We start from the raw sequence: 21,102 nt of genomic DNA on the forward strand, positions 1-21,102 counted from the left end.
TCTTAGGAGGAGCTTGACCACACAACCTGAAGAGGAGGTTAGTTGTTGGCTGTCAACACTCGGGAACAGGAAAGATAATGCTGAAAGTATGCTGAAATGGATAGAAAGTTCTTATATGCAAAACAAATGGGCTCTATGCTGAAAGAGAACACTAAATAGAGGTCAATTTAGATAATTGACTTTTCTTTGAAAAAGTCATCTAAATTGACCTCTGCAGAGCAAAGTAAGGGGAGGGTGATGGCTACTCAAGTCTTGCCCACAACACTAAATACTCTTGCACATGTAAAAACTTTACAATATATATATCAGCAATCTTCACTCATCCATGTTCAGTTAAACAAATAGTTTATTGGTTTAAATATTGGTATAACATTCACCATCATAGTCATGTTGAAATCAAACTTACTTATAAATGTGTAGCACATTCTACACTGTATTTAGTTTAAAGTACTGTAGTAAAATTGTTTCACAATTCTTCAGGTGATGGGTGTGTGCTGTGAAAATGTAATTGGCTATGTTCCTGTACCAGTGGGTGTTGTTGGTCCTCTGCTTATGAACGGGAAAAAGTATATGGTTCCCATGGCAACTACTGAAGGGTGTTTAGTTGCTTCCACGAATCGTGGTTGTCGTGCCTTGGTTAATGGAGTTAGGTGCATAGTAATTCGAGATGGTATGACCAGAGCACCTAGTGTTCGGCTTCCTACTGCTGCACAAGCTACGTGAGTATTTGGTAAATCTGATAATAGGCTACCAAATTATACATTTGTTGAGATTTAACAAGAAATTTTTGAAATAAAATGCTGCAAGAAGGATTATGTAGGACCTGTATAAAAGTAAAAGAATAAAACTTGCTGTGAGGGTATTTGAATAATCAGGTAAAAAGTTTTTTGTCCATCATTGAAGCGGATGTAAGTATAATTACATACTAATTTGAGGTTGTGTTTTTTAAACATATAAAATGGATTATAATTCAATCTCCTCATTCCGATGCTCAATCATTTTTATTATTGTATATTTAATAACAGTGAGGTGTTCATATGGGCCAGAAAGAAAGAGAACTTTGCCATCATCAAAGAAGCCTTTGATTCGACCAGTCGCTTTGCTCGTCTACAGGAGTTGCTTGTGGCCATTGCTGGACGATTACTTTACATGCGCTTTGTTGCCCAGACTGGGGATGCTATGGGGATGAACATGGTATCCAAGGTATGAGGTTTATATTATTAGATAATGGAGGTATAAAGTTCATACAGGCAAATAAAGCTTGTTGATAAATATGTTGAACATGCTCTGAGTAGTATAGATACTTACTCTAGCTTAGTAAGGTTATACTGGCAGTCATTAATCTTAACCACTTAATTGCACAGAGCACTTTAAGGCTGAGGGCTGTGCGATTTTTTTTTAATTAGGCCATATTTTAATGTTTTTTAATGGTTTTCATAGCTCTTTGTGATTTGAAATTAAAATGGTTGAGTTTGGAAACATTTTGACATTAACATTAGCTGAACATTTATAAAAACATTAAAAATATGTCCTTAACAACTGCACCATGAAATATTTGCCAAAAACAGGTGCGCAGTGCAGGGGTTAATAACTTTACCCCAACAATCTAAACAGTTCAAATTGGTGATGCATATTTCCTGTTGGAATTAACCACTTAAGAACCATCACATCTTGGTATGATATGGTTGGGAGAGCAGAGCTTTGTTCTTTAGCAGTCTCACTTCTAAATTCAATTCACTTCAAGATTACATTAATAAATGGTTGTATATTTATAATATTGTTTAAAAATGAAAACATGATGATGCATTTACAAAAAAATAAATAATAATAATTTTAATTATACAGTACACTGTACTTGTATATCAAAAGTAATAGCAAAACAAGAAACATGAAATTGATAAATAATGGTAATTGCATAATTGACAAGTACACAATCATAATTACTGAATACGTTGTATGTCGTAAAAAATTAATCCCCCTCCCCTCCCATTAAGACATGACCACATTATGGTACATTATTGACAAGTCACCATCAACATACAGTACAAAGTACCCCCCCCATTAAATGCTAAATTCCCTGTCTTAACCAAGGAATAAGATGGCATTTATAAAATTTTACAACTTTAATAACTTTATACAAATAATTTGAGCTTATAATTTTAACATTGACTAATCACAGACATTCTTACCATTCTAGCATGACTACCATGTTGAATGTTATTACTTATAACACATCACTAAATATTTAGTTTAGTTAACTTATTATACACCCCATACCCATCTTGTGGGCGGTAGTGGAAAGGGTTACAGAGGCACATAATGGGCTCAGGGACTGAACCCCCACAATTCATTTAGCTAAGCAAGGTACAATCTTGATGAGATAGTTACAAAATTCAATGCACATCGTCACATCGACAATGGACTTACAAGGTACACTGTTGTCCCTTTATTTGATGCCAGAAGGTATTTTTTTTTTTTTTTTTTTTATTATTTTCTACCACAGACGTGGCCACACATTTACAATGCTAACCAGCATATATATATTTTTTTCTGTCCTCCATGGACAGGGTTAGAGAAGTGTTAAACATACAGTTCAAGGGTTTATTGAACAATCAACCACAGAAGGTGATTCGGTGCTTTTAAAATGCTAAGCTAACCTACATACGTAAATACATAGATACACAGATTTACGTATGCCCTACATAAAGTATTAGATGTGTCTTTTACATAGTGTCATTAATGTACATTCACAAAGGTGAAATGTAATTCTGATCAGCTTCCATATATGCTTTATACCCATACATATACATACACACACACATATACACATACATATATACACACACACATGCATTCACATACATTTGTCTCATTGTATGATTGATATATTACATGGTCAATTTTGGATACAAGTCCAATACAGTATATCTTCAAGTGTTCCAGTACTCATATAGTAACTACAGAGTTCAGCATACCTTAACCCAGGAGGGCGAAAGTCAGTCAGTATGGGACATTCTACAATATAATGTTCAAGAGAGTGCATGTTTTCTCTTTCACAAAAGAAGGTACTGTATATGTTGACAGTGTGACAAATGAGGCATATTTGTAATTAATGAATCTTAATTAAGAGGCCTGACAACTGAGTGGACAGCACTTCGTATTTGTAGTCCTGAGGTTCCGGGTTCGATTCCTGGTGGAGGGGATCGAACAAAATGGGCAGAGTTTCTTTCACTCTGATGCCCTTGTTACCTATCAATAAATAGGTACCTGGGAGTTAGACAGCTGCTACAGGCTGCTTTCTGAGGGTGTGTAACAAAAAGGAGGCCCGGTCGAGGACCGGGCCGCGGGGATGCTAAGCCCCGAAATCATTTCAAGATAACCTCAAGATAAGAATCTTTAAAGTAAACACTTGTTTTCTATTATGTGGATTATTTATGCAGTTGTATTTTTTTTTTTTTTTAAAGGGTACAGAGGCAGGACTTAAGGCCCTGAAGAAACACTTCCCGGACCTCGAGGTTTTGAGTGTTAGTGGCAACTATTGTGTGGATAAAAAACCATCGGCCATTAATTGGTAAGTTGAATGTGGGGTCATCATATAAAATTAATTACATTGTATTTAAAACACGTATACACAGGTGTGTTGAATGCAATAGTTTGTTTTATATAATAGATGTGGCAAAATATATCTATTAAAGTGTTTGTAAAAAAATATAGGTAATTTTTTATTAGATTTAATAATGACTTAGTAGATGTAATGATAAAATAATCAACAATAACAAACTTTTACATTAGGTTAATAAATTAAACTTGCTCCAGGATTCAAGGTCGGGGCAAATCTGTTGTGTGTGAAGGTATCGTACCTGCAAAAGTAGTCTCGTCAATATTGAAAACTACAGTGGCGGCTCTTGTCGAAGCCAATATTACTAAGAATTTGGTTGGATCTTCATTAGCTGGTTCAATAGGAGGCAACAATGCCCATGCAGCCAACATTGTAGCAGCAGTATACATTGCATGTGGTCAGGTAAGTCTGGTTTACACAGGACTTGTGTTTCTTGCAGAATTTATTGAACGTAGCTCAGTTTGTGAGGCTTAGAGATAGCTATTATGACAAGATTGCCCCTTGTGCTTACTGCTTCTTAAGTTTTATTCTTTGATCATTTGGATCTGTGTGATTCACCTTTATTCATTTATCATTCCATGCATCAAAGTACAATCATATTAAAGATAGTAATTTATTTTGACCAATATTGATTATAGGAAATTTTTGATGTAATGAAAGATAACATATTCATTATACAATTCTCAGGACAGTAATTTTTTGCCTTACCCATTGAACATATGCCAAGTACATATCCAGACATGTGAAACATGGACAGGTTGAACAAATAAAATCAAGGAGGGAAATTGTTTTGGAAGGAAATATATTTTGAAGCTTGAGATTTTTTCAGGATCCTGCACAAGTAGTTGGGAGCAGTAACTGTATGACTCTGATGGAAGCGTGGGGTGAGAAAGGAGAGGACCTACACATAACGGTCACAATGCCTTCTCTAGAAGTAGGCACTGTTGGAGGGGGCACTGGTCTGGCACCACAATCTGCCTGCCTCACCATGCTTGGGGTCAAAGGTCAGTACTCAACCAAATTATCAAAAGCTTATATCCATTTTTCCTTTCAATAATGTCATGCAGGTGGATCTCAATTTGTGCTGGGGTTATGTTCCTGTAAAAAGAAAGTGTAAATTAAACTTGAAGGTGTAGTACATGGGAAAAAAATAGTGAGGTCTAAGAGATCAACTAAAGTCCATTTTTTCCAATCTTTAGAAGATCTATTTGAATTTTATTTAGTGTATGACTCAGGATGAAGGGTAAGGTGACCCTATGTGACCCGAGCTCACCTGGTGGTGGTATCCAAGGCCAACTATCAGTTGACATTTAAAATGGTTTTTGTTGTCTCACAACACTGGATTGTTCAGGTGAAGCTTTAACCTTTTGTGGTCCCTTTTGTGTAGGTTGTTTTTCATATGTTTATTTTACATTTAAATATAAGTACTGGACAGTTTTAAATCATTTGTGCTTATGCAGTATATATAATCATGTAATTTTGTCTTAAAAGAAGTTTAGCTTTATACAATATAATAATCTTGAATATTTTATGGGTTGTATTTTATATAAATATAGCGAGAAAAGCTTGAGTTTTTCATTCTCTTTTTACATTCGTTTTTCAGGGGCACACCAAGAGAGCCCAGGTGAGAACGCATGTCAATTTGCCAAGATTGTGGCTGGGACAGTATTGGCTGGAGAGCTGTCTCTGATGTCTGCATTGGCTGCAGGACACCTGGTCAAAAGTCACATGGCTCACAACAGAGTAAAAAATGGAAATAGTTCTCCATCATCTACTACCAGTGGTGGTGCTGAAACTACCACTGCCTCTACCATGGCAACTGATACTAATTCTTCCTCCAAGTCTAGTAATAATGCATTTGACAAAACAGCAGCTGTTGATATAGGGCCGGTTACAAGTTGTATGAAAGGGGGCAGTGGAGCAGGTGACAAGGACATTGGCCAGAAAATTATTTTACCATCGCAGGATCCAGTGATTGGTGGTAAACAAGGAGACAATGGTATAAGCAAAAAGGATGTCATTTCAAATATTGTTATGCCACTTTGTAAGGATCCAGCGAATATTTCGGTTCCACATTTGAGTGACGGGTAAAGAAAGAAGTCGTTGCTAAGGATAATCTCTTAATAGTTAAATAGCATTACATTGATGGTGCTGGCAGGGCTTCCTGCACTCATTCTAATATAAAACATTATAATTTAAAAGAGTGCCATTCTTTTTTATTATTTTGTGTCAACTATGTGGTTAGGCGAACCTTTCCATGGTTATTCAGGTTTGCATTTTATTTAGACTGTACTGAAAGGACTGTAGCAGCACGCAGTGCCCTGTGAATGTTACTGTATTGTCAGGAATGCTGGATTGTTCCTCAATTTATTTTAACCATATATTTATTGATTTATTTTTGTAATTAAAAGGTTGTGACATAAATATAAGGTGTTATGCATTTATACTATGTAATAGTGAAATTTATTACAGACTTTAAATTTATAAAAACTTTTTCATCATGTGAATTTTGATAAACATTAACTTAAGAGTACTAAAATCTTTTTTCAAAAGTTTCTTCTTCTAATTGGAATAAGTTTCCCAGCAATGTGATTGGTGGTGACAATACTGTGAAGGCGACTACAGGTGTCCTAAGGTAATACAATATTATGTTTATTGCTATTACAATTGTACAAGTAACCAATTTTGTCAGTTTGTCACTTCTGGGTATGCAATACAACTAAGGGGAAGGCATCTTAAGCTGTATTATGCATGCATTGCATTAGATTTTTACTTGTGCAATTGTGATTGAAGTTCATACTCTCATTTTGCTTGCAGTGTATCTTAAACCGAAAGGTAAATGAAACATTTTCACACAGCCCTACTATACCTCACTTGCCATGTGCAATGTAGCCTGTATTACACACACTGTATATATATACATACATACTATTTTATGTTTATACTGTACATACAAATACCAATACATAACTCTTGTATTATACTTTGCACTATCTTCAGAATGCATTTTACTACTTCACAATTTTATTTTGTCATACCAAATGTTTCTTTGGGCAGTTTTGGCTGCATGCTTATATCAGGGTTGTGCTTTTTGTAAAACCCTCCAATGAGACATTTAGAATTGTTCTAAATATGTCATAATGCATAATGACACTGAATAACATGTAATATTACTGTACTCGAATTATGTTCCAAAGTTTGTTTATTTTATATGTAGGATGATCATGCAGGGAAAATATCAAAATATTCAACAGTATACTAGTAAGTATAGCATTTCAAGATATTTTAGTATTTGACCTTTTCACTGAGCCAATGATAGAACTACCGACTTCAAATAAGTTCTTATAATATCAACATATTTGTCAAATTTTAGCGTAGTATTTAAAGTTTGACGTGGGGAAAATTGGTGGCTATAAAATCCTCTAATAGGGCAGCATTACAGAAACCTTAGATAAAATATTAGGTATGTTGAAGTTTTTCAAGTGGACGTTGAAAAGTGGCGACGAACACACATTAAAATCTGTCTTACGCATGTAATGAGTGAGATGAGAAATGAGTGAAATGAATGAGTGAGATGAGATGATTTGAAGTACAGTAGGCTCACATATTGTGAGAGATGCTCTGGGAAAACCTTGTCCGGTAAAATAATGCTCTGTAAAGTTAATATTTGCCGAGAAAAATAGATCTATATTACATATCTCCCAAACATTTTATCCCTCTTTAGGTAGGCATGTCATTAAATAAAAATTAGTAATTTAAAGAATGTACACTTATCAGTAATGTAGATGAATCAATACCTTTATTCTATATGGACATTTCAGCGTGCAACAGTCACAGAATGTTTGGAAGAGGCCATGAATAGCGCATTGCACTCGTCCAAAAAAATTGTAAACCCTATGAAAAAAAGTGTGTACTGTATGTGCTTTGCCATGTTTTGGCAATTTAGTGGCTTTCTGGGAATTTTTAATTGTTATTCCTGTGTTAGGCAAAATTATTCTCATGGTTGGGGAGGGTGGTGGTGTCAGTGATGAGTTCTTTCAGACTATCTCCTAGAATGGTTAATCTTCTTTTAGTAAACACATCTTCATGGACACTTAATTTACAGCAATTATAATGCATAAAGTTCAGTTACTGTAGATGTTGAGTCACAATAACTTGGCTGAAGATATGATATCCAAACCATGCATCAGAACTGAAGAGGAGACAACATTTCGGTCAATCTTGGACCTTTATCACGTTGCATAATTGTGATGATGTACATTATTCAGGATGAACTGAAACATCGTTTCTGTGTTTTCTGATCTGTGGTTTGGATATAAGTTTAGTTACTCAAGCTTTTTTATTTAGATGTCATAATTTGTTCGAATGTTGGTTAATGTTGTACGTTTACAGTGCTATGTACTAGGGCATTTCCATTCATTACCATTGATAATTGCTTTATGTACAGAACTTTTTGGCTATTTTGAATTTCTACATTGTAGTAGAAGGAAAAAAATTAATTCAGTGAACATTCTGGTATGTATTTGAACAAATAATTCCAGTCATCAAACAGTTTGAGAGTAGTAGTCATGCGAGTCGTTTAATGCCGCACTATGATGGGGGATGATGCTCTGTAAAAATTTTCCCTTGCATCTCTCTCTCCTTTCATGTGTTAAGGATTTTTGAGAAATAATTTTGCACCATAGTCTGGTTATCTAGTAATGCGTTGACACAGTATTGTAATATTAGACAAGATCTATAATTATAATCTTCAAAGATTAAAGCTTACCTTGTCAATTGCACATAAATAAGAAAATAGAGGCGAGAGAGAGAGAGAAATGCATACATAATTTTTTATGTATTGTATTGGTTATTAATGCCACACTGTTCTCTGCAACCCTTTTTAATACGGGATTAAAAAAAAATTATCTGCACTGACAAATGGCACCAACCCAGTTGTTTGCAGTACTGTAGTACTTCCATAGGCAACTGAAGCCAACTAGTCTTATTATCTCACTTTCCTGTTTTCTAACGCTTTGGGTGAGAGCGCCGCACCACCCCAAGGTGTGCTTGCCATTCCATGGGAATGCGCGATAATGCTGAAAAGTGTATACAGTACTTTTCAACTTTGTCATCTCAATTCTTGTCCTAGGTTTTTAAATTTGGTATGAATGTGTTCACAATAGAATTCTCTACAGGACTAAAGGCATATAAAGTCCAAAAGTCAACAAACAAACAAAGTGAGTGAGAGCATGTTACCTGGGAGCGTGCAAGAGCAATAAAATGTGTACTCTCTCTTCACATTGGTCAACCTCAATTCTCATCCTAGGTCTTTCATTTTTGGTATCATTGTGTTCGCAATAGAATTCCCCACAGGAGTATATGCATATAAAGTCCAAAAGCCAGGCGTACCACCCACAGCAAACAGAGAAAGTGACAGGGTGTTACCCCAGTGAGTGTTCAAGAGCAATAAGATGTGTATACTCTTTTTCAACTTTGTTACCTCAATTCTCGTCCTAGGTCTTTCATTTTGGTATAAATGTGTTGGCATTAAAATTCCCTATGCGAATTTATGCATATAATGTCCAAAACCGCGGCGCGCCCTATCAAGTTGGCCAAGCCGAAAGCAGGCCAACTTTTTTTTTTTGACACTATACTGCGTCAATAACGAGTGAAAGCACTAATATTTCCCCTGTGACATGTACATATGATGCATTTACTAACATATCTGGCTTAGCACCATAAATATAAATGCAGTCAGTGTTGCTACTTTTAAAAATGCCAAATCTTGGTAACCAGAAATGCTTTCCTGGTGATTTTTTTTCTAACTGTACATAACTCAATGTAATTATTTCATATTAGCATACATAAATTGATGAAACTTAAAAGGCATGTTGCAATGGGGTCTGCAATTGGAGAAAAATGCAGTCAGTGAGAGCACACCCGACTTGATGATAATACCTTAACTATTCAAGATGGTGCAAGCATTATTTATTTATTTTTAGGTCAAGAACAATTATATAGCAAGAAAGAGGAAAAAAATAACATCCTGTATAGAAGGTAGTCATTTATTATAATCCAGTAGGTTCACCTCTGAACTTGGACCTCTTTCAATATCTGCAGATTTACGTTAAGAAAAAGGTGCTGGAACTATTGCGTGTGTTGGGTTGGTATGTGACAGGAGGGCATACAAGTCTTTGGGTTTATGTTTAAGCTTTTGAGGTGCAGGACACTTGGGAGTATGAAACTCTGGAGAAATTTAATTTTGATGGCAAGAAAATGCCAAATAACCCTGTTTGTAGTTCAGATGGTAAAACTAGTATTATGCTGTGGCAAAATAGAGGGTTGGGTAATACATTAGTACACTTTTTTGGCTAAAGTAGCACCTAGCTGGGCATGTTAATGAATGCCTCGTATATCGCACGTTAGTTCTGTAAAAAAAAAAAAAAAAAAAAATGAATTTGTACAGGTATCAGAGTTAGTGCATCATTAACCCTTAAAATGCAGTTATCGTCTTACATTTATTTAAACTACAGTATTATTGTTTGGGTTTTACATGAATGATGCTAACATGGATATACAGTAGTGGAGTTTATTTTGACACATGGAAAAATCCAGGTATTGTTTCAAGATTGCTTATTGTGGAAATATCGTCGCTAATGTTATGTGAACTTTGTAATTGACATGGTATAAAATTTCCTTATAATTATGTACGCATACCGATTCTGTTCCTATGGCTTTCGCAACTCTATATGGTTGTAACAAAGTATACCGGGTCAACCAACCATCATAAAGGAACTACAGAAGCCCTATTGGCTCATATGAAGCTGCTAATGTTTATATCATTCATATACAGTAGTAAATAGCTGCTTTGAATGGCCCAATAGGACTTCTGCAATTTCCTTAGTTTGTACTGATATGTACATACATTCATTGATACATATGATAATCTAGACTTCCAAGGTCAACACTGAGTGTGGCTTAGGCAGTGTTTTGCTGACAAAGCTCTGGCATAGAGATATGGGGGTTGGGCTACCATACATCACCACTCAATCAATTCAGTGCATGTAACTGCCTACAATGTAGGTATTTAGTTTATTTCCACTTTTCCATTCATTTTGCATCCAAATTAATCATTTTATGAGAAAATATTTTTTGGATTTTCTTTGTGCATAGGTGGACATGCATCTGGGTGTGGATATCTAAACTGATAGCTGCCATGTTAGGGAGTTAAACTACGAAGTTTTTTCCTACAAGGCTTATTGGCAACATCTACACAGTGATCAGTCACATTTTATGGTCAAGTGCATAAATATTGTACACATTTGTATTGATATACATTATTGTATAAAGCTTTCACAGAAATTGTGGTAGCCATGTAAATCAAGTTCATACTCTATTACCTTCATTTACTATTCCTAAATTTATCCAACATTTATCTTAAAATCTGAAGAACAAAGGTATCTTTTTCTTTGCTAAATGTAGTTTTCCTTAAAGACTTCAAATTTCTTATTATCAGATACCAGGAGAGTTGTTTATAAACATGTAAATGAAGTCTTGATGTATTCCTTCACTTGACTACTTTTTTGCGTGTATGCACTCACTAGTAAATGGGGGGGGGAGCCTCTCTCTCCCATTCTTGAATTTTTTGGGATAATTTATATGTACAGCAAACAAATACTGTAGACTGTCTTACACATAAAACTTAGACTTTTTGTTGTTTAGTGATGAACACGGTGAAATTGTCAAAATTATGCCTTTCTTGTGTTAAGGTGGTGCAGTTGGTAACTGTCAAAACACTGCTAATGACACACATGTAGTCTTCCAATAGACTTAGCTGCATTAAGACTTTTCTTAAACAATACTTCCTCCATATTACATATTTAACTTGCAAAGGCATTATGTTAAGTTTTATAAGTTGCTCTTATAAAGAAAATTATTATTTTAAAGTTTTGCTATTTATTCTGTTGAAGTATCAGTTTAGGTGATGAATATAACTGGTAAATATCAAAGGATTAAATTCCGAACAGAATGCAGTTCAAAATGTTTTAACGTATGAGAAAAATAAGTAGCTGATCCATGACTACATTAAATGTAATACTGTATTATATATATATTATTCATTTTCTAATGGATATTTTCCATTCTACATAAATACCTTAATCTTAATTTAAACATCAAATTACAATTCCATTTTAATCAAACTTTCATCAGCAATGTGACATCTTCAGGACTACACACTGCACTAGGACACAGGTATACTAAACTTACATGCAGAAGCAAACCTTTATAATGTGGGTTCACCTCAACCTACGATTTACTTAACTTTCTTAATCGTACAGAGCTCCAAAGAATAAGGTGAGATAATTGTTGCCTAACTCCATCAATTAGTTGTCTCCTGCTTCTGTTATCTTCCCTCTGGATCATTGGAGGGCCATAAAATAACCGTATGCTCGAAGTCGAATTCACTTGAATGTTGATTACTGATGTCAGCTCCTAAATCAACATGGCCTCAAGTATATGGAGCCTCCTACGATCATAGGTGCATGTGATTATTGTGGTGTCCTTCACTGTCCTGGCAATTTATGATGGTGTTGTGGTGTTCAGAGTGATATTGCTTAATGCCTCCAGGAAGTATTAAGCAACTTCATTCTCAACACATTATCATCTTGAATTGCCAGGACATAAATGAAGGACACCACAATAATCATACACACCAACGATCATTGGAGGCTCCATATACTCTAAGTTCATTCAGGAGCTGACACCAGTAATTAATATTCAAGCAAATTCGACTTTTGTGTATATAGTTCCTTGATAACCCTCCAATGAATCAGAGGGAAGATAGCAAACTCAAGAGACACCCAATTGATGGAGTTAGGCAGTAATCACCTTGGCCCTCATTCCTCGGGGCTCTCTACGATTAAGGAAGACAAAGAAATGCAGAGTAAGATGAACCCACACCCATAAAGGTCTGCTTCTGCATGTAAGTTTGGTATATCTGTGTTTAGTGCATTGTTTATTCCTAAAGATGTCACGTTGCTGATGAAGTTTTGAATAAAACGGAAAGATAATGATTTAGTGCTTCTTCAACCCCTGGAATCTAGATGGTAGAAGGTATTTACATAGTGGAAAATATCCATGAGCAAATTAACAATAGTAAAAAATGATGTTTAATTTCATGTGTGTATATAATACACACACACATGGATCAGCGCTTGGGGTTCAAAGTGCTAATGACCTGGGTTCGATTCCTGGCGGAGGCGGAAAAAAATGGACAGTTTCTTTCACCCTGATGTTCACCTAGCAGTAAATAGGTACTTGCAAATTAGACAGCTGCTACAGGCAGCTTCCTGGAGATGTGTGCACGTGTGTTTGAGAGAAATATATGTATTGGATAAAAATAAGAAAAAAATTAATTGTTAGGAAGGTGGGGGTCCAAGAATTTAAGTACTGTACAAGACTTTGTATCTGCAAACAAAAATAGTAAATACACACACACACACATATGAAATTGGTGCATTTTCATTAAAAGACCATTAGAGGTATTTTAGTTGCATCTTAAAATTTCTATAAAAATTAGTAGTACTGTATTTGAGGTAAAAAAAATAGTAAATGTGAATGGTATTATAGCATATTAACAATGATTAAAATATGTCAGTATCAATCTGTTCAGTTAATTAAAAATTTTGTGAGCATTTTGTCAATTCGTTGACTGGAATATAGGCGAGGTGAAATTCTTGCTAGGTGAACAAAATGTAAAACTTGAAGGATGCCATAGCATTATATTTTATCAAAATAACTTTAGTGAAGCAATGAGTCAAAGTACAGTGTATTGAGAGGGATAGATAAAAATTGTATTTTATATAATATATATATATATAATATAGAGGGGGTACCACCTCTGGTGCAAGTGTAGGGACCCATAGCCTCGGAGAAAAAAAATAAAAAGTACTCAGAGAAGACCTTGTGGATCCTCACTGAAAACTTTGATTATAGATAGACAGATATAGATAAATTATGATATTGGGCAATAGTGAAATAGCACAAATATTATAATGGATCAAATATCTCAATGGAAGAACATCTAAAGAAAAAAAAAAAGTACATGACAATAATACACCGAATAGTGCTTACTTAATCATATTCTGGATAATGAAAAAAGTAAAGATCTTTCACCTCGGTAATAATAGCCTATTGATGGCGAATAGTTTAAAGATAACCTGATAATCAAACAAGATCTTATGTTTGCTTTCTTTTACAGTTTCATTCTGTAGAATGTTTTATCTTGCCTCTGAGAGGTAATACTGGTGTGCTGTAATTGGTTTTATATTTTTACTTTGCAGTAAAATTCTTTCTTCGAAACATTGTTCATTATCCTACTAGTGTTGAATTATAGTTCTGGAGTACGAGAGTCCTTGTATCCACTGTACGTGAAGTAACTCCCAAGGCTGATGATGCCACACACTGGGACATAAGGTAAAGTTGCCTGTCTTGCCACCCATAAATGTGTTCAAATTAGATACAAATAAGAGCTTGGGAAAAAACATACGATAATGAAAAAAAAAGAGCAATTTATAAATTAAACCAAAATCTAATCTGGAAATAACCAACCACAGGTCAGAGAATTACTTAAATTCTGTACTCATTCTTTGCTCAACCAGCAGACAACAGTTAACTAGGACCAAAAATATTCTAAATCTGCTTTTTACTAACAATGAAGAAATAATCAGTGATATTACAATCTCAGATACCACATTCATATCAAAAGCTCATTGAAGTGCAAACCAACCAATACTCAAAATGTTATTCAATAAATTCTATTTTTTATTAAAATTGATTGGGAAAAATAAACATGGAACTTTCAGTGGGGAAACTGTTCCAAGTACAGTAATTATAATCCCACATAAGGAATAAAAAACTGTTAAAGCATATAAAGTCTGTCAGAGACATGTTCCTTTGCAGAAAGTCAGAAAGAGGACCAGTGTTGAAAGAATGCAGATGGCACTACAGAAGGAAAAAATTAATGCTTAAGCAGACACAGCTCCCTCTACAAAGAATGAATAAATTAAACAGAGATGGAAGAAATAGAACCGAGACTGAAGCAATCATGTCAGATTGAAGAAATGCAATTAGAACAATGCCACACAAGAGATAAAAAAGAATCCAAAGTATTTCTTCACATACGTAAAATCAAAATAAGAAAACCTCAGTACTGGACCTATGCTTACTATGAAAATTCACACACACACAAGACTACAAAGAAGAAATATAACAGATTTTTAGTTAAATCCTAAAAATGCAGAGCATGTTCAGCACCTCAATAAACAGAAAGAAAGTGGAAGATCCAGACAGCAACATGATATCCAAACCCCTGAAAATATAACTGATATCAACAAATTCTGCAGATTTTTTTTTTAGAGATATTGACATGCCCACACACTGGGCTCAGGGTCCAGACTCTTGGAATTCGATACAGGAGTATTTATATAAAAAACTGAGTACTTGTGCTACTGGCACTAAAGTGTAGTGTGGACTAATATCTTTGAAACCAGGGAGATACCAAAATCACTTAATAGATATAGCTCCCCTACACATGGGAAAGAGCAAAGCATTGACTACGAATTATAGACCAATTGCACTTACGTCCCACATAATAATAGTTGATCAATGACCTTAACCCAGGTCAACATGGATTTACAGTGGGAAGATTATGCCTTTTGCAGATGCTTGACCACTATGACAAAATCACTGATGCATGAGAAGAAAAACAGAATGCAGATGTGGTATACGTGAACTTTGCAAAGGCATATGATAAATGTGACCATGGAGTCATGGCCCACAAAATGAGATCAGTAGAAATAACAGATAATGTAGGGCGATGAATATTAAATCTTGTCAAACTGAATGCAAAGAATATTAGCCAACCAAATAAAACAAGAGTCCAAGCACAGTTAAAAGCTCTGTACTTCAGAGCACAGCCCTTGCACCACTGCTTCTCCTTATTCTCATATCCAATACAGACAAAAATACAAGTCACAGCTTAATGCCATCTTTTACAGATGACAAAAACCAGCATGAAAATTACTTGTGTATAAGACATTGAAAAACTACAAGCTGATTAAATATAAATTTTTCGATTGGGCAGCAGAAAATAACAAGATGTTTAACAGTGAATTCCAGGTGTTTAGGTATGGTAAAAATTAAGACAAACAAAATACAGGGTACAAAACCCAATCAAATCTGCTCATAATAGGAAAGCAACATATAAAGGCTCTGGAATAATGACGTCTGATATATTAACGTTTAGAGAGTATAACCAAGCAAATAAAGAATCGGCTAGAAAAATGATAGGATGGATTACAAGAACCTACAAATCCTGGGATCTCATCACATTGCTCATACTAATCAAATCACTGATGCTGTCCCACCTTGAGTACTGCTCGATACTTACTTTCCCCTTCAGAGCAAGAGAGTGCTGAAATATGGGAATACAATATATGGCATGCACAGACACGATAAAGCACCTAAATTATAAGGCTCGTCTCAAAGCTATCAAAATGTGCTCTCTAGAAAGGAGACAAGAGACGTATAAAATAATATACAGTATACTGTACACAGAAGGTACTGGAGGGCCAGGTCTCAAATTTGCACAGTAAAATAAACATACTGGAGTGAACAATATGGAAGGAAATGCAGAACAGAGCCAGTGAAGAGTAGAGGTGAAATAAATGCCAACCCATGGTGGGTAGGCCACCGAACTTTCAAGCCTCCTCTCTTCACACCCAAATCCTCTTCCAAGAATTTTATCGCCTCATCCCTCTTCCTCCTACATCTTTTCCAAGCCCTTTGGACATCAAATCGAAAGTAGAGGTACCATACACACAATCAGGGAACACTGTATGAACATCAGAAGTCCATGGTGGTTCAATATCCTGCCAGCAAGTGTAAGAAATATTGCCAGAACAAAATTGGAAGTCTTCAAGAAAAACTGGACAGTTTTCTACAAGAAGTGCTGGACCAGCCGGGCTGTAGTGGATATGCGAGTCTGCGGGCCGCTCCAAGCAACAGCCTGTTGGACCAAGGTCCCACAAGTCAAGCCTGGCCCTGGGCCAGGCTTGGGGAGTAGAACAACTCTCAGAATCTCACATTCAGGTACAATCCAAGTTAGCGAGATATTATTAAAACATGCAAATTTGCTAAACTTTCAGCACTTTAGAAGCATTCAAGTAGGACTTTACACTGCCCACCTGTAAAGAAGGCTCACTATTATAAGTAATGAATGAGAAAAAATACAATGATAAAACATTGCTTTCTTGCAATTTGGTTTATAATAGCCGATGCTGCAATATGAAAATAAGAATATGGCCAATTTTATATCAATTACCGCTCAACCCAATTACCTGTAGTTACGTCCTACACAGGACATGAAAATGTGGTTTTTAAGCAACTTATACTGTAAAGGTGGAAATATATGCAATATATTAAAGTTTTATTAGATAATTATACATATATCAGAACTATTTATAAGATTTATCAATTTACATTTTACTCACAACCTATCCATGGGTCCATTCTATTTTTCCTCATGACAAACTGAATCTTCCTGTTCATGTCTTCATTATAAATACCCTTGGCCTTTTCAAAGTTAATGCGGCGTCGAGTCTACGGAGATAAAAGCATAATTAACATAACCAAGAAATACAATTCTTAACAGGATGACATACAAACATTTGTGAAAATATATTTATACAGTATACACATATACAGTAGAACCTTGATTTTTGAATGTCCCCTTTTTCAAATTTTTTGGTTCTTGAGCCCAAGAATGAATTTGACTTGGTATTCGTGGGTTGCCTCGGTGCTCGAGTTTGTTGATATACATATGGGCTGACCGAGCACGTGGCGCACTTCAGTTTAAGAGTATCTACCACCTAGTGACGACTGCGCTTGATTTTTTTGTGAAGAATTTCATTGTTTTTGTGCTTTTTTGGTTTCTGAACATAGAAGTTCTTATTATATACATATATATACTGTATATATATATTTAATATTGTTTATTAAAATGAGTGCATTGCTGGTATTGCTGAACTTATAGTATAAGCTTTCTATGCTTCTATTTTCTTAGTGTCAGTATTAAGAAAAGCAATCAAGTTACTAAAAATTCATGGCCAAGAAACTAGTATTATTGAAGGATTTACTTTCTACGACATTTCGTTCCACTCTAGAACATCTTCAGATAAAGAATGAGTACATTAGGTGCAGTTTTGGGTTAAACACACATGTGGATGGGGTGAAGTTGTGTGGGGTGAGGTGAAGGGTCGAAGGATTATGGGGACAATCAAACATACAGTAAGAAATAAGAGAATAAGGTAGGAATAAGGGGAAAGGGACAATTAAACATTGGGTAAGGCATTGCTTGAAATTGTGGGACTCTCGGTGGGAGGGGAGAACTTGACAGAGAGGTTGCCATTTCCTCATATTGACGACATCTTTACTGAGCCAAACCATGAAGACCATGTAAAACTGTGTGTTGTGGGATATTTAAAAGGTATTAAACATCACTCAGGATACCATTATAAGAACAAGGTGACAAAAGGTAAGCGACATCAAGGGTTTCTGATTCACCAAGGTTTCTCTTTAGGGACAAGTGACCCGGAATGATATTCTGTAAATTGGGACACTCCACAAGGAGGTGCATGACTAAGTGGGACAATGCCGAGCAAAAGGAGCTGAATGTTGTCCCATCAAATGTTCACAAGAGAACATAAATAAATAAGCCAAATAAATAAACAACCACCTAAATAAGTAGGTGTGACCAACATGCAACCTAGCCAAAGCCATTTCCATTGTCTATTATGTAGCTATACCACAAAATATAGTATAAATTATGTTCCTTGCTAAATTTTTCTATTACATGTGTACATGTAACTTTTATGATTTTGAGTAAATAGCATTATAATAATTTAGAATAAATTAACATTCATTCATTATCATTACCCCATTCCCACCTTAATGTGGAGATCATCAGTGATAGATCAATGACACTGTAATTTACACGTTTATATAAAAGTCAAGCTGAATAATGATAATTTTTAATTATATTGAAAATTTAAATGCAAGCTTTTATAGCAAGATAACCAACTAAAGCAGCAATTTTTATAGAACACTGAACAATGACAACTGTAATACAGCATTCAACTTACCTGAAATGGTTTTTCATAATACCTTGTCAGCCTATAACGTTCAAAAAGACCTTCTTTGCCCATGATCCTGAAAAGCAAAATTATGCAGTACTTAGTGACTGCTTTGGTGACAGTTATATGCTGTACTGTAACAGAAGGGAAGGTTTGGCCTATATTAATATTAATGAATATCTGAGGGGGGGCTGAACAATCTGCGGTAGGGGTCATATTTCAAGAACAAAGGATCCATGTGGGACCATCTGGGAGTTTGATCGTTTCTCTCTCAAAAATGAAAAGCAGAATCTGAGATTATGGATTAGTGTGTTCTCTGTGGTGGAGAACAGAGATGAATAATGATTGTAATAGGATGAATACCATCATCATATTATAGTCATTACCTCTTATTTTGATGTAAGTACATATTTCGGCGACGGTGTACTTGAACCCAAATAAAGTCTTTGAGCAAACTTATTGTAATCCTGCCTGGTACCATGAGTGTGTTGGCAAGTGCTAGGAGACATCAGTGTTAGATCCTTCCTCTTTTTATTTAATTGTCTGAACTAATACATGGTCAACTTACTCTTCATGAATATTAGAGGATTATCAGAACTCCCTTCAAGTGATGAATACATTACACAAGTGTCTAAAGGACAGAGACTGGAACATGCAGTCCTACCCATTGTACCACCTGTCCCTCCTGGGGAAAACCCAGAGGTGGCCCATGGGTGTTGTCAATGAGTGTTAAAGCCAGGTTTTCAAAGGAAAACCGAGAAAGCAATTTTCCAGTAATTCTGAACATCAGCACATTCTATGAAGAGATAAGTGAGAGTTAGAAAAATTGTGCAGTCTTGATGGCAAGATGCAAGTCTCAGTCCCATTAAGTGCCCATGAGTTAATCACATTTAGATAATACGTAATCACTCTTGTTACAGTGACAGGCTGTGAGCAGCTTCATACAACAGCCTGGCTGACCAGACCACCAACCAGGAAGCCTAAGACCAGCTGCAGGGACTTTGGTCCTCAGAATTGACAGGTAAGGCCATGGGAATAGGTCACCACTTGATACAATTGCACATATTTTGTTATTAAGAATACCTAACCATCTCTCTCTCTCCAACAGCTACCAATCCAATTATGAATGATGGTAACAATTTAAGGAATTTAAGAGATGAAATAAGCACAAATGGTTTCCATAGCAGTAGTGTTTGCAAGATCATTGGGCACTATCAGCACGGCTGGGAACCCAATAAAACTCGACTGTTAAATCCACTCAAGATGTGGTATACCCAATGTTTGATCTTGACCATTCAAGGATGAGAAGAGATTCATAGACCATGAGAGTACTGGGAGAATCAACCACATTAATGAGTGTTGGTACATAGTAAGCAACTACTGTATTTTAAAGCATATATAATTGGAGAAAAGCATTACAAATGTTTATAATATATAACCCACCAAATGACCCATTGACCCGCCTACCTGCCAAAACCATTTTGATTCGTAAGTCCATGTAAGCAGCTTGTGAAAAGTTTATCAATTTGGAGGATTTTTTCCCAGCCGATTAAAAAACAAATATTCTGACTTTACAGCTTCGCCAAGTAGGTGAACACAACTATACACAATATGCTTCACACATTATGTATAAAATAGGTCAGGTTAGGCTGTCTACATAAAAGCTGTGTTTAGTACGGTGACCTGACGAGCCAAGATGCATTACACACTTTAGTGAACCTAACCAATTAAAAAATAAAAACAAATGTACCTGTTTATTACTTTCATTCCTTCGTCTACATTATTATTCTTCAACAGCACTGTCCTGGCCACGAACTGAATATGTTTGTGTCCCATAGGCATGTCGGCGACGTTTTTCCTCCTCTCCTTTACGATACACAAAGTTTGCGTGAAGTCTTCTCCCAACGACTACACGAACACTCACAGTCGCATACACGACCCTTTCCTGCGATACATAAACGTTTGTCTGCTTCAAGCCGGACCTGCTGGAGCAGTTTGTTGTGGTGTGGAGGAGTGAGGAGCCAGAGCCGACACTCGGACCACTGTGTTGTGACGCTCTCCCTGGTGCTGCCACCAGGCGGCCGCACCACATCTTACACTACAGAAAATGGTCCCTCACGCTAAACTATACAATATTACACGTTGGCGTTATACACAGAAATCACAATTTCTGTGAAATCACAATCACAATTTGATGCATCACAATAGCGTATGCATCAAATGAACAAATCCATAACGGCCGTGATAAGGGTTCGAACCTAATAATAATAGTAATAATAATAATAATAATTATTATTATTATTTATA

General features: G+C 35.7%; 2 protein-coding genes across 6 annotated transcripts in view; one reads left to right on the forward strand and one right to left on the reverse strand.

Annotated features, from left to right (window-relative positions):
* Positions 1-13,963, forward strand: part of Hmgcr (HMG coenzyme A reductase) — a 75,523-nt gene extending 61,560 nt beyond the window's left edge. For all 4 annotated transcript variants that reach the window (XM_069310470.1, XM_045757547.2, XM_045757548.2 and 1 more), the window contains 6 exons: positions 481-719; positions 1,026-1,203; positions 3,465-3,571; positions 3,817-4,021; positions 4,449-4,623; positions 5,223-13,963. In XM_069310470.1, coding sequence (XP_069166571.1) covers positions 481-719; positions 1,026-1,203; positions 3,465-3,571; positions 3,817-4,021; positions 4,449-4,623; positions 5,223-5,710 — 1,392 coding nt within the window. In that variant the 3' untranslated portion in view covers positions 5,711-13,963. The remainder of the gene's footprint in view (positions 1-480; positions 720-1,025; positions 1,204-3,464; positions 3,572-3,816; positions 4,022-4,448; positions 4,624-5,222) is intronic.
* Positions 9,653-20,872, reverse strand: mRpS21 (mitochondrial ribosomal protein S21). Of its 2 annotated transcripts, XM_045757546.2 has the most exons (4): positions 20,546-20,871; positions 18,805-18,871; positions 17,144-17,263; positions 9,653-10,029 (listed from the first exon to the last, which is right to left on the reverse strand). In XM_045757546.2, exons 1-3 carry the CDS (start codon positions 20,635-20,637, stop codon positions 17,147-17,149), a joined length of 276 nt encoding a protein of 91 aa, XP_045613502.2. In that variant the 5' UTR covers positions 20,638-20,871; the 3' UTR covers positions 9,653-10,029; positions 17,144-17,146. The 2 variants fall into 2 exon arrangements, with proteins under 2 accessions (XP_045613502.2, XP_045613501.2); XM_045757545.2 differs by lacking the exon at positions 9,653-10,029 and having other exon boundaries at positions 17,079-17,263; positions 20,546-20,872.
* Between the last annotated feature and the right edge of the window lie 230 nt (positions 20,873-21,102).

Source organism: Procambarus clarkii, chromosome 67 (genome assembly GCF_040958095.1).
Source record: "Procambarus clarkii isolate CNS0578487 chromosome 67, FALCON_Pclarkii_2.0, whole genome shotgun sequence".
In the NCBI taxonomy this organism is placed as follows: domain Eukaryota; kingdom Metazoa; phylum Arthropoda; class Malacostraca; order Decapoda; family Cambaridae; genus Procambarus; species Procambarus clarkii.

Coding starts and splice junctions, on each gene's coding strand:
- mRpS21 (XM_045757546.2), bottom strand. CDS start 20,637: ATGCCTATGGGACACAAACATATTCAGTTCGTGGCCAGGACAGTGCTG. Junction 18,872..20,545: donor GGAATGAAAGTAATAAACAG/GTACATTTGTTT, acceptor TTTGCTTTTCAG/GATCATGGGCAAAGAAGGTC. Junction 17,264..18,804: donor ATTATGAAAAACCATTTCAG/GTAAGTTGAATG, acceptor TTATCTCCGTAG/ACTCGACGCCGCATTAACTT.